This window comes from Phalaenopsis equestris, unplaced genomic scaffold (genome assembly GCF_001263595.1).
Source record: "Phalaenopsis equestris unplaced genomic scaffold, ASM126359v1 Scaffold000428, whole genome shotgun sequence".
NCBI lineage: Eukaryota > Viridiplantae > Streptophyta > Magnoliopsida > Asparagales > Orchidaceae > Phalaenopsis > Phalaenopsis equestris.
In genome coordinates this window covers 2,736,053-2,750,239 of record NW_018164869.1, presented here as the reverse complement: position 1 = coordinate 2,750,239, position 14,187 = coordinate 2,736,053, and the positions used below count along the sequence as shown (strand labels likewise).

Below are 14,187 nucleotides of genomic sequence, written 5' to 3'. Positions count from 1 at the left end.
GTGGTTCATCAGAGGTAGGCACTGTACATTCTACCACAAAGTTGGCCAACACCTATGATTTGATGTTTGGTTGTGGTAAATAATGGATGTCAAATTCTTCCAATTCTACTGACCATTTAACTAATCTTCCGATGCTTCTGGTTTTTGTAGGATAGTCTTCAAAGGGAGTTGTGTGTAAACGCAGATAGTGTGAGCCTAGAAGTACGGACGAAGTCTTCTTGCTGAGAATACCAAAGCTAGCACAGTCTTGTCCGACATTGGATAGTGACTTTTTGTATCAGAGAGAATCTTGCTAATGTAGTATATTGGTTTCTCGACTGAGTTTTCCATTCTGACGAGCACGGAGCTTATTGCCTATTGTATGAGGTGAAATAGCCAAATAGATATATAACATCTCTCCTTGAACGGGCTTTGAGAGGAGAAGGAGTGGTGAAGTCAGATATGTCTTAAGTTGCTCGAAGGCGATCTGACAGTCATATGTCCATTGAAAACCAGTGTTCCGAGCACCTCTAAGTATCTTGAAGAATGACAAATACTTATCTTCAGAAAGAGCTAAGAAACGAGATAGAGCGGTTGTACGACCATTCAAGCGTTGCACCTCCTTGATGTTCTTTGGGGGCACCATATTTCTAAGTGCCTTGATTTTTTCTAGGTTTGCCTCAATTCCACGATGGGTAACCATGAATCCTAAAAACTTTCCTGATGTGACTCCAAAAGCACATTTAGCCTGGTTAAGTCGTAGATCGTATTGACTAAGGAGTTGAAAACACTCCTCTAGATGAGAAATGTGTTGAGATGCTTACAAACTTTTTACTAACATACTAACATGTCATCAACATAAACCTCTATTGTACGCCCGAGAAGGTTTTTGAAGACCTTGTTCATGAGTCGTTGATAAGTTGCACCAGCATTTTTTAACATGAATGACATAACCTGATAACAGTATAAGCCCTTATATGTTTGAAAAGAGGTGGCATCCTCATCTATTGGGTTCATATTTATTTGATTGTACCCTGAGTATGCATCCATATAAGCTAAGCATCTGATGTCTGGAAGTGGCATCAACAAGTTGATCTATGTGTGGGAGGGGAAAGCTATCTTTCGGACATGTTTTATTGAGATCTGTTGTATAGTCGAGTCGACACACTTTCTCCATGAACCACTAGTTTTTTTCACCATGACGACATTGGCTAGCCATGTAGGGTGGTGCACTTCCCGGATGAACTTTGCTTCGAGAAGCTTGTTGACTTCTTATTCAATAGCTTGTAAGCGATCTAGGGTAAAATTGCGCTTCTTCTGGATGACTGATTTAAAGGTCGGGTCTACCTTTAAAGAGTGCATGATTATTTATGTGTCAACTTCAGACATGTCGCCTGGAGTCCATGCAAAAATGCATTGGTTCCTTTGGAGAAGATCTACATACTCCGAACCTTGCTCATCAGAGAGTAGGGAACCAAGCTGCACTGTTCTCGAGGGATGTTTGTCAGAGAGTGGGATTTGAACTAAGTCTTTCAAGAGAGAAGCCCGTTGAGATACATCTTCATCTCGAAGATCAAAGTTCTCAATGCTAAGTGTCATTGACGGGTGTGGATGAGCTTGTCTAAGGCAGCATGATTGTGTTGTTTGTTGATCACTTTGCACGACGACGATCTCTGTTGGGGTTAGAAACTTGATCTTCAAGTGTGTTACAGAAGTCACGATGCCAAAGATTGATTGCAGTGGTCTCCCGAAGATGACATTATATGCTGATTCTGATTGACAACGATGAACTGGACTTAGTGGGTTATCTGTCGAGAAAAATCTCTCAAGACAACAGGGAGATTTATTGTTCTCTTGACCCTCACTGTTTGATTATCAAAACCATATAATGGTCTAGATGCAGGTTGAAGTCTTTCTCTTGTCAATCCCAAACTGAGGAAAGTTGAATAGAACAAGACATCGACAGAGCTGCCATTGTCGATCAGGATCCTCTTTACGTTATAGCAGGACTCGCCAGGATCTTAGTGGGGGACTCGAACTCCTTCCAAATCGGAATCATCAAAAGTGATAGGCACGAGGCGCAATTTCTTCTGCATTGGTTCATCAGGTGTAGTGATAAGGACTTGATCAATCAGCAATGAGCCTCCAGCAATTTTTTGAATTTTGCTTACGACTGGGTGACCCCCATGTTGTTGCCTTGGTGTAGGTTGCCCCCCAGTAGGAGCATTATCGGTATCAGCTGGTTTGTTTTGTATGAATCTACCAAGATATCTCTGTTTAATTAACCTTTCAATCTCTTCCTTGAGCTACTTACACGCTTCAGTGGAGCGGCCACGACTTCGATGAAAATGACAGTGTTGTTCTTGATTCACTGAGTTAGGTTTTAGGGGGTGAGGACGTGAGGCCACTCAACGGCTTGCTCATCTTTGATAGTCATTAAGACGTTAGCACGTGATGTGTTGAGGAGTGTATACTCTTTCTTAGTTCGATGCTCACTTCGCTGACCTGCAGTTTGAGAAAGGAGGTCGTGATTCCTCTGTTGTTCGGACTTTCTCTGTTGTGAAAATTGATTATTATCTACAGTGTTATTCTTGTGCTTTCCTCCAAATTTCTCAAACTGATTTTTATGTGTATTGATGGCCTCATCCGCAGTGATTTGGGTCTCAACACGGTAGACAAGGTCAGCATAAGAACGAACTGTCTCTCGCATCAGTGATGAGTAAAAAGGTCATGGGCGGAGCCCCCCAAGGAAGACCCACCTCAGTAACTCTGGATCCGCCCCCAAAATCTGACGGGCTTCAGCAGAAAACCTGCGGAAGTAGTCCTTGAGCGACTCCCTTGAGCGACTCTCCCCTCTCCTTCATTTTGACGCATTCCCCAGAGATGGGATGAATCCTTTATGATCCTTTGATTTGCGATGAACTCCTCCGTGAATAGTTTGACAAGCTAGTTAAAAGTGTTTGCAGTATCCCCTATCAAAGAGTAGAACCACGTTCGAGCTTATCCTTTAAGAGTGGCCAGAAACACTTGACACAGAAGCGCATCAGAGGCACGTTGAATGTGCATGATAGTTCGATAATGATCAATATGCTCGTAAGGGTCGGTTGTCCCTTCATATGTATCGATGTTCGGAAGCTTAAAGCCAATTGAGATGGGGTGTTGGAAGACCACATCCGCTAAAGGAGAAGATTCATGAATGTTACGGCGAATGTAGAAGCGATCTTTTTCTCGAGGGGGAACTTTTCCCGGACGAGGCGTCGTAGTTCGTTACGAATGACATTATTTGGAATGGCGGGAAGATGTGGCGATGCCAGGTGAGTTGCACGAGATGGATGAGTGGAACTTGCGGTTTCTAGGAGTTCAGCATCACGACCTAACAGGAGATGTGTTCCTTCTTGAAGAGGCGGACCGGTACGAGTTCCTCTGAGCGGTATGTTTCTCATACGTCGCAGAGTTAATGGTTAACGAATGTCATCCAATGGTGTAGGCAGCGGCTATTGAGCCCAGCGTAGGAGATGTAGGATCTCTAGTTGAGACTCCTCCATTCTATGCATTTGATTTTCTATTGAAGGACCCGAAACACCTTCGTTGGCGGGATAGCGTCTTCTAGGGCGGGAAGATGAAGAAGCATGTCACCCTTGGCTTCGTGACTGCTCCCTGGAACGATGGGTATTGGAGCGGGATGCTCCGTTGTCACGAACATTGTGTCTGGTGGTCATGTAGTAAACCGTGTAAATACTTTAATTGTAGGATTGAAACCTTCCCACAGACGCGTCAAACTAATGTGTGCTTGAAAATTTGCAGCGGCACAGTAATGAATTATCGTCTTAGCATTGCACGAGGATTCAACACACACTTTGATGAAAGTAAAACAACCAGTGATGACACCAGAAGTTTTTATGTGGAAAACTAGTAAAAGAAAAAAACCACGAAGTCTGACCCAGTTATAAAAATTCACTATATGTTGATGATTACAACGACCACTTATCCACATACGGGAAATGATTACTAGATTTTCAGATTACAGCGTCGCCTGACGGTGTTCGGTCAACTGTGGTCGGCGATGATCGACGGTGGATGACGGTCAGCGGTGATCGACGGTGGTCGATGATGGTCGGCAGTGGTCGCCGACGTTCGGTGGTGGTCGACGGATGTCAGCGGTGGTCGACAACAGTCGATGACAGTCGGCGGTGGTCGACGGAGGTCGGCGGTGATCGGCGGTAATCGACGATGGCTGGCGGTGGTCGCCGACAATCGGTGGTGGTCGATGAAGGCCAACGATGACAGAGATGATGTAGGACTTGAGCTCTTTCTCAAAGTCTCAAGTTTTCTCTCAAGACTCTCCCTCATGTGAGGGATGAGGCTCTATTTATAGTGTTTTGGGTGCAATTAATGCAGAAATGTGAATCATTTTGATCGGACGGTCCGGAGAACTTCCCTGGATTGGATGGCGTTTGATGGACATTTGAGTGCCTTAATAATGTTGGAATTGGGCAATCTTGGGCTCGTTGGATTTGTCTTGTCGAAACACTCAGTTCGACTATGAACTCGCTGAATTCGACATTCGTTTGATCTTTCAAATTTGTCTTGAAATCTTCCAAAATGATTTAATAACTTGATCTAGACTTGATTTAACTCGAATTTGACTAACTTTGATATTGTTAGGTTTGTCCCATCGAGTCGGTCAGTTTGATTATAACTTTGTTGAAATCGGAGCTCTGAATGACTTTTTATCAAGATTTGAACATTTATTGCTCAAAATATAATCTCGAAATTCGTGCCGGATGATGAAAATTTATTGGTAGCGTATCAAAACTAAAAAATAATTTTCATAAATTTAAATACACTAATAGCACCTAATTCTTATGCATTTACCTATCTCACGCCCAAGCTCTCATTTTTACAAAATTAGCACACTCCCTGTGGATGAAAATGTAAATTTCACTATTGGGCAGTGGTGAAAAGGATAAGCTTTATTATTTTCTTTTTTTCATTGGGCTATTGAAATAGGCCTTAGTTAGGCTCTTGCATTAAGAATTTTCTTGGGCCTTTGTGATGAATCTTCTTATTTGTGATCTTACCTTAGCTCTTATAGTTTAAACTTTTATTTTGACCATATATTTTTACATGTTGGCAAAAATATAAAATTGTTGAAAGGCCACCATAACAAAATAAATTGAAAAATAATCACATAAAAAAATAAAAAGGCCATGTTATGAACATGTATACATATAACTATGCAAAAAAAATTACATCTTTCATTAAAAAAAAAAAAAAAAAAACTTGCCTTATTTGTAAGCCTCAATATTGTAAAGAGAAATTCACATACATACCCCACAATTCTTATGCATTTACATATTTAACAATTATACTTTTTGATGTTTATATTTATAACACTTTGGCCGATAAAATTATGCCTCCATAGTGCATTTCATTTTTAGATTTTTAATTTGTTAATAATTCAAAGGTTACACATGTAAATATAAATATTAAAGTGTTACATGTGAATCCATAAAAATTGTGGTATTTTACCTTTAAAATTTAATAATAATAAAATTTTTAATGCTACGTTAAAATATTTATAGGACGCAATGGAGAAAAAGAATTCATGTAGCTGACCACACGTAGTGAGATTAAGGCTCGGTTGTTGTTGTTGTTACGTTAAAATATTTGAATGTTATACATGCAAATATAAATATTAAAGTGTTAGATATGCAAATACCCCATAATTATGTATGAATGGTGAAAGTTAATAAACTTGATTCTTCATTCAAACAAGGGGGTATTTTGAAATAAAAAGAATCAAACTGATGCTCATGAGAAGAAGCAAATAGGTAGAAATATGTAAAAAATTAAATTTTTAATTGAATAAATGTAAAACCCCCTGAGAAAATTGAAAGCCAAATCAATTATACAAGATGAACTTAGAACAAGGCTTGGATTAAGCAAAACCATACCTTGGGTGTTACAATTCTCATAAGGCTGAAAGAATAGAACTGCAACCAGAAACTGATGAACAACACAAAACCAAGCTGACAATTACATTCTACAATACAATACAAGCCATTCCCTAAACCAGAAGCAAAAGTCACCATCAATGGTCTGTTAGCAGCTACTTCACATAACAACTAAAAGACAAAAAAGCTGTACAAAACGCATACATTGATGAACGATGAGATGCAGCCATGTTTTTAGTAAGCTGAGGTCAAGGGTACCTTCTGCAAAAGCTTGCTTTTGGGAGAAGAAAGGCTTTCATTTCAATGCCAAAGCAATCCAGTCAACAAAATTACAGAAAGGCATTTCACAGGCTAAGTAGGCATGAAGGAAGACATGGCTCTCCTGAAATCGAGAGATTTCAAGGCGGAATCAGGGAAGGGACTGCCATCTGGAACCCACAAACCACCCTTTCCGGGAAGAAGAATTTGCTGGTTTCTGGATCCTGCATTTGTGCCCTTCTCGGTAGTCTCTTCTTTCTTTCTTTTCACAAAAGAAAAGAATTCTGCAACTTGCCGAGCATACCTTCAGAGAAAGTTAAAAGTTGCATCAGAGGACAATGGCTGCAATGGAAGCTCTCATTAGGGAGCATTTGATGGAGGATTTATACGCAGAGTGCAGATACACTATGAGAAAACAGAAAAAAAGGAATTCAATGACAGGATAACTATAAAAGTTAATATTAGCCTTACAATTTAGCATCAGCAGCAGGTCAAAATTAACTTTTTGCTGCTGTCAGCTTGGTTCCTCATCCTCAGCTTGCTTTTCAGCACAGGTATCATATTTCTTATCAACAGCATGTGCAATGTTTAAGTCTCACATAACAAAATCTATTACAATTTATCATTTTTAGCAGATCTGATTACTGTATGTCATATTTATGAAGACTTGAGAAAATTTAAGACTGCACCTGTGATCTATCCTCATTTTGGTTATTTCAATGTTCTGTAATTTCGTCATTATTGTGTCATTACAAAGATTAAACTCTCTATATTGTTTTTCCGTGGTAAATATGATATAACTTGATAGTACTGATATTCAGAGTGATGGATTAGGAAACTTTCATGGTTATTACACAAGACTAGGAACTGCTGCTAAATTCAGTTTATTCAAATTTTAATATGACATGCTTTTATATCAGAGCAAGACTTTACTTGATAGCCATCAATCTTAAATATAAAAAAGCTAAATTCAATAGTTTGTATGGTATAACATTATAACTAAAATGTTTTATAAAACCAGACTAGACGTACGTGCCATACTTATCAAGATTTTGTTGCCATCCAATGTAATATTATTTCAAACAGCCATGTCACGCCACCACACTCTATCCGGAATACACTGAAATCTAAGCAAAATATATCCAAGAATAATGGCAAGTGATACAATTGGAAGGTGAAAAAACCTAATTAAACGGAGAAACTAAAACAAGTTGAAAGCAACCAGAAAAGAAGAAAACCAGTATTTATCAAAACTAAGTCAAAATTGAGAACGTTCAATAGGAACTCACTGTCTTTTAGCTTCAATATCTCGACTGAAATCTATAGTAGGCTCACAATCCAGTACAAGAGCAGGAACCTGATCATAAACAGAAAAGAAGATTCAAGCCCTACAGAAATATTACAGATTTCGAGAACATCGAGTGAACAATACCTTCTGAATACTAGAGTGCATATGATCTCCCTCTAAGTAGAATACACGATCTTTAATATCTGGATGCAATGAGTTGTCAAAGTGTGAAGGCAATTGACTAACAGACAATACCCCAAGGTTTCCACTTTGGAAGGGGAAGAGCCAGCTTTCATGTTTTTCATGCAGGTCCCTTAAATAGTCCAATGTCACACCACCCTCCTCTTCCCTCTTTCGCAGCATCATTCTTTTGTGGCAAGTATCAGGGCTAGCTCTCAAATAAATGAAACCATCAGGGATAAGTCCTGGCAGGCATGACACAACAGGATCAAACCATGAATCATAGATGCTTATCTCCATCTCATTCATCCAGTTAGCTTCATGAACAGAACGAACAAATACCTGCCAATACAGAGCAAGCTCGAAAGCTCAAAAGGCATTTTAACTATGTAAGCATACTGACACTAATGATGCAGGAAAGAAAAAAATGAGGAAAAAATAAATCAGGCCAAAGAATACACCATTCTATCACTGAAAACACTTCTTTCCATTAGCCTTAATGGCTTGATACCGCCAGAAGATTCTCGTTCTTGCATGACCCTAGTTACAAACACATAATTCTGAAAAGTATATGCATATCTCTTTGGCTCAGAATAAAAAGCATCAAGAATATTGAAGTGATCAGGACCAACATCCTGCCATTTAGAGATGGGTTCTGGCACTATCTCAACAAGATCCCGTAGTTCAATTGTTTCATTAGCAATTCTTTGAAGAAAAGTTGTCTTTCCAACACTGATGTTTCCCTCAACACAAAATGTTAGTCTTTTCTTCTGTGAAAGTTTCACCTCTGTGTTTACATCCACTTGTTGTAACTCTTCATCAACACTCTCTTTTATAAAAGATGTTATACTTTCTGCATGATTTTTGTGAATGATTCCAACAGAGTTCCGCAGGAATTCAACCATTTCATGGCTGGCTTTGCCATAATACTGCAGGCATCAAAGAAGAAAATCAAGGTTCTAAAGTCATGCATTTGTAATCAACTATGTCATAAATTTAGAGCAAAAAAGACCAGAAATTGATTTCATCACCATGAACACATTCTTATAAATACTTATTAACTTAGTGGCATCATCCAAAAAGCATTCCTTTATGGAATCATGAAAAATATATCCTTTAGGCCAAACAAATTGCGCTATATAGGCATACATGAGCCGAAGCAAAGTTGGCTATTCATAGTTGGTTATGATATTTAAGTTTCTAAAGAGAATATATTGTCTTAGAAAAATGCTAATGCGTCACTTATAAAATAGCAATACAGAATACAACAAACTACAAGATTCTCTCATCCTGCTCTTGTTTATTTCCTCGCTTTATTATTTTTTCCTTCAACATTCTAATTCTGGTATCAAAACATAAAAACTGTAGCTTCGAGAAAAGAAATTTATAGAATACTTAAATAAAAAAAACACTTGGCTGCCACCTTAAACCAGTAATATTCAATAGGACACCTCAAAAAGAAGCAAAATCCAAATTTTCATTCTTAAGATATCTAGTTCCAGACATCCAGCATCATGCAAATACATAATTATGAACTCCACTGTCTACATTCTAAAGCATTTAACCAAAGCAAATACATTACTGTGAAGTCCACTGTCTCCACTCTTAAGCATTTAACTAAAGAAAAAAAAGTCTTATGAAGCCTACTGTCTCCACACTTACACGTTAAACTAATAACTCATAACAGATTGCAATTCTACATAGGACTCGTTACACCTTATTTCTTGTAAAAACCAATGGTACATCAAAGACAAGCTTGTCATAATACCAGCTGTATAGCTAGGATGGTGGATCCATTAGCAAATAAAGCAAGCACATTGACTAACTTAGCAGTCAATTAAGCATCACTATAATGTCAGCTAAAATGCAAAATCAAGCGGCCAAACCAACTCTGCTCATCAAAAAATAAAACAAATATTTAAAACAAAGGAAGAGACAAAAAGTTCACACCTTGTCTTTATAAAACTGTTTCAGTTCATCAATAGCACGAAACCCCTTATCCACTAGCTTCCTCAAGTTTCTTGGACCAACCCCCGGGATGCTTAGGAGGTCAAAGCTAGCACCCGGTATGTCTCCGGAGCTCTCACTCCTCTGCCTCCTCTGCTGCTGTGCAGTTCTGCTACTCCTTTCATCTGACTGTTCACTAGTTTCCTCTGCACACTTCCAATCCTTCTCAGCTTCTTCCGTGCTCCCTCTCTTCTCCCGACCCCTGAAACCCTCAGAATACCTAAATCTCCTCCCCGCACTTCCAGCAAAAATCCATGAGGAGGACGGCTCACGAGCCTGCCTGAGGAGTGGTGACCATAACCGCCGGAGGAGGCGTTCGCTGCCAACGTCGAGGAAGCAGCGGCGGTTGAAGGAAGGCCGCAGCGAGAGACTGCGGTAATGGCCGTAGCAGGCAGTGGAAGAAGAGGAGTTGGGGAGGAGAGCGGCGATCATGGGGAGCTCAGGAGGACAAATGGAGGCAAGGCGGTTGCTTTCTCGCAAGAGCTTTTGCATAGCTGTTTCCGATGCCCGGGTTGGAGGTGGTCATGAAGGACGAGGAGGGAGGATAATGGAGGTTTCGGTGTGGCGGGGTTTAAGGGTTTAACATTAGGGTTTCGGTGCGGGAGGGTTTCTAGGGATTTGAGAAATGGTGAAGCCGGAGCGTTAGGGTTTTTAATATATGAGGGCCGGAATGTAATTTATGTTGTTTGGAGGGGTAGATTTCATAAATCCACTATATTGGAATTTATCAAATTCATTACTTTGATATATAGAAAAATTTGCAAGCCTAATTCTTTAAATATGTCTCTTTCAGCAAATTTGAATTTAATTTGAAATTTAGAAGAAACCAACAAATATTTAATTTAACAGGACGTACGATTTAAATTTCACATTTTTAATGTTAGGTTCGATTTATAATCTAATCATAATATTAATAACTTAAGGTTTTGGCTTCTTGTTATCTGAGATTTTTCATAACACAATCTCGGTAAGATATAATTTTTTTATTATGAGGTGCATATTTTTTTGTAGAAGCAAGACCCTATAGTTAATTACATCTGAAGAGAAGTTATTTTTATTAAAGTAATGGTTTTCATTTCCAATAGATTTTACAGCTTTAGTTTTTAATGATCTTCATTTTGAGATTTAGATAGAATATGTTGAAATTTACAACTAACATTTCCAAAGGTTAATATAGGAAATCTAGGATGCATTGGATAATAATATGCTTAATAGTGCTTTAAACATACTTCAAATGAACTTTTAAATAAAAATATTGAAATTAATTTTATTCTAATTTTTTCATTTTTTTTAAAAACTGTATTTTATTATCCTAAACACAATATCAAAGAGAAGCCCAAGATGTGAGAATTTATATTTTGGCGAGATGAAATGATTGACCACATATCCTTAAATTATGTGAAAATCTAACTAGTGACTATAACCCAATTCTAATGATATGTAATGAGACTTTCAAATTTTAGACTCACTGTGGAATGAAATAGGCTCAACCATGTTGTACTTAAATCATGCTTGAAAGGGCACATTAGTCTTAACTAAATGTCTCAAGTCTATACCATATAATTACGTGCATATAAAAGATATGTGGGGATGTTCTTCGATTAGGAGGATTATAGATTGAATTTATAAGTTAAAATAACATGTCATGAAGAATAAGAATACACCTAACTAATACAATAATTCTTGTTCTCAATTGGTTGATTTATATATAATCATAATATAAAATGCATAAAATTGAATTTTATGGTGTGATTATGGCCAAATTCTTAATAGATGTCCCTTAAGAAGTGATGCTCTTCGTTATAGGTTAGATAAACCTTACATGTGCGTGGGAGAAATGTATGAAGGCAAGAAGATGAATCAAATATGGGTGCATGTAGTATAGGATATCATGAACTAAAAATTTTAGCATATAAGTATATTATTTGATGAAAAAAATTTAAACCATAGTGAATTTAAATTAGTTACATACATTAATTGAATTATATTATGGATGCACCCTCAAAAAATAAAAAAATAATACCACTTTACCTTATGCACGGTTCTAGCCTCTCTTAATAGTTTCTATTTTTTTTATTTGAGTTGTTTTATTTCGAGCAAATATCTACGTGTTGGCGAGTTTGAAAGTTTGAAGTTATATTTTTAACTGACTTCAACTCACTATATTTAATCCTATGCACATGTAAGTTAATGAATTCAAATTTGCACCTTATAAATGAGCAATAAGCTTAAGTAAAAGTTTAAGAAAATGCAAAATCAAGCTTTAAAGCCATTTGAGTTAATTTTGGCACAACTAGTATGATTTGGAGCATGGTGGAGTATAAGCGACAGACCCAATGCCTAAACACCCAAGCTAAGGCCCATGCGCCTAGTTCAAGCACCTAAGTGCTAGACTTAGCCTAGCAAAAAGATGAGTTGTTACCTAGGGTCCATATCTAGGTGTTTATGAGCCCAAATAGCACATATAACTTGAGAGCTTTGCCTAGGTGCCTAATTTTAGCACCAAAGCACTCGACTATAGTAGAATAGAACCTAAGATGTAAGGCTAGACAATATCCCAAATTTGACCTAATTTTAATATAATGTCTTACCACACTTAGAGTCATTATTGCAACTACATTTATGAAATTTGTAAGGTCAAAATAAGAGAACTTGAAAGGGTTAAAAGGCAGAGTGTTGAATTTAGCTTCATTGGATTTTTGAGAGCTATTCAAGGGACCTCTAAAGTAGTATTGAAACCAACAATTAGTAGACTTGAAAAGGATATTGAAGATCGTATGAGTAAATTGAGAGCTTGCTCTTGAGTTTTCTAATTCTCTCTTTAAGTATTTATTTGAATCTTGTGAATGTTTATATATTGTCTTATTTTCTCATATTTAATAAAGAACTAAATCACCTTCTACGGGTTATATGTAATCATGCTGATTTATATTAGTTAGATTTTTATTGCTAGCTTTGAAGCTTTTAATATGATTAGCCATTATTTATTTTATTCTAAACCTTAATGCGTATTGATTAACTCGCAATCAATTATTACTTTTGGAGGATCATTCAAAATTAAGAGGCGGAAAATTAACTCATTTTGACACAAAAATATCATGGCAGATAGACATAAGTTAAAAATAAATACTAAAAATTACTGGTACTTGTTAAAATCTATAGGGCATTTACATTTTTTGTTTGCATAGCATCCACTACTGAGAGATATGTAAATTCCGTTAAAAAAATAAAAAACTCTAGCCTTTCCAAAAAAAGATGGAGGCCACCACTATTTTTAGTTTAACAGAACATGGTAAACTTCTTACTTAATTTAAAGTTCAGCAAACTAAATTATCACAGATGAAATACAATTAGGATGTCTTTACCATATCAATTTTTTCTCACTGATCTTAGCATTTATTAGTTCGTTTTATCGTCTTCCAGGTAAATTTTGGTTTAGCTTTACTTTAATCATTATGTTGTGAACATCAAAATAATAACTAATCAACCCAATTTCAGGAGCACGAAGTATTCATCGAATCTTCTGTGTAGAAATGACATCAAAATTCAGCCCATTCTCTACATCATCATCCAAGCTTTGGTCTTCTTCTCGTTCAATGCTTAGGTATGTTGTTCATGAGGGGGATAATGCTCTATTTATAGAGTATGGGAGAGACCTCCATGTAAATAAATAAATAATTCAGACAACTCCATTAGATGACCCAAATAGATCTCATCAATTGAACTGTGATTTTTTTGGACATTCGGGTACTTTAAAGATGTATGAAATCCATTTGACCCAATTTGATTATGAGTTTGTCAAATTTGAAATCTATTTGACCTTCTAATTGAGCACAAAAGACTTAAAAAATAGTTAAATGACTTAATCTGAACTTGATTTGACATAGATTGAACTAATTTGGTTTCATTGCGTCTGACTTGTCGAGCAGGTCAGTATGACAATAAGTTCGTTGAAATTCGAGTTCCAAATGATTTTTAATTGAAGTTTGAACATTTTTTTTCGAAAAAATTATATAGAGATTTATGTAAAATGTCTTAAAATTCGTGGCAAATGATGAGATTTTATTGATGGCGTATCATTAATCTTAAAAGTAATATTCATTGAAATATTTTTTTCAAAAAAAAAAAAATCTTATAATTTGAATGTAAATTATATAGTTGTGATTAGAGATGTCAAAAAAATCATTGTTCATAAACAACTCATGTTCGTCTTGTTAAGTAGGTTGTGCTCAATTCGTTTATTAAACAAACGAGCAAACATGAACAATCTTTCTGACATGGATTTACCAACGAGCAGAACACAAACAACTACTTATTTGTTTGTGTTAGACTAAATTTGACTGAAATTAATTAAATAGTACATAAATATTATTAGCAAATATTTATATATTAAAAATTTTTCTTGTATTTAAAAATTATTAAATTTTATTAGTTTTTAAATAATTTTAGCTAAGATCATAAAAAAAAATAAAATTTTTGTACTGGATATGTAAATGTAGTAAAAAAAGAAAAACTATA

The 14,187-nt window shown here is 36.6% G+C and overlaps 1 protein-coding gene across 2 annotated transcripts; it reads right to left on the bottom strand.

Moving 5' to 3' along the window:
- Positions 1-5,920: 5,920 nt before the first annotated feature.
- Positions 5,921-10,319, bottom strand: LOC110027384. Of its 2 annotated transcripts, XR_002294336.1 has the most exons (6): positions 9,613-10,319; positions 8,124-8,591; positions 7,627-8,004; positions 7,484-7,551; positions 6,141-6,498; positions 5,921-6,049 (listed from the first exon to the last, which is right to left on the bottom strand). XR_002294336.1 is itself a non-coding variant. In XM_020728781.1 (5 exons), the coding sequence occupies exons 1-5, from the start codon at positions 10,159-10,161 to the stop codon at positions 6,288-6,290; spliced, it is 1,674 nt and encodes a 557-aa protein (XP_020584440.1). In that variant the 5' UTR covers positions 10,162-10,319; the 3' UTR covers positions 5,921-6,287. The 2 variants fall into 2 exon arrangements, 1 of the variants encoding a protein (XP_020584440.1); XM_020728781.1 differs by having other exon boundaries at positions 5,921-6,498.
- Between the last annotated feature and the right edge of the window lie 3,868 nt (positions 10,320-14,187).

Coding starts and splice junctions, on each gene's coding strand:
- LOC110027384 (XM_020728781.1), bottom strand. CDS start 10,161: ATGCAAAAGCTCTTGCGAGAAAGCAACCGCCTTGCCTCCATTTGTCCT. Junction 8,005..8,123: donor GTGTTTTCAGTGATAGAATG/GTGTATTCTTTG, acceptor CTGTATTGGCAG/GTATTTGTTCGTTCTGTTCA. Junction 6,499..7,483: donor GATATTGAAGCTAAAAGACA/GTGAGTTCCTAT, acceptor CTTTCTCTGAAG/GTATGCTCGGCAAGTTGCAG.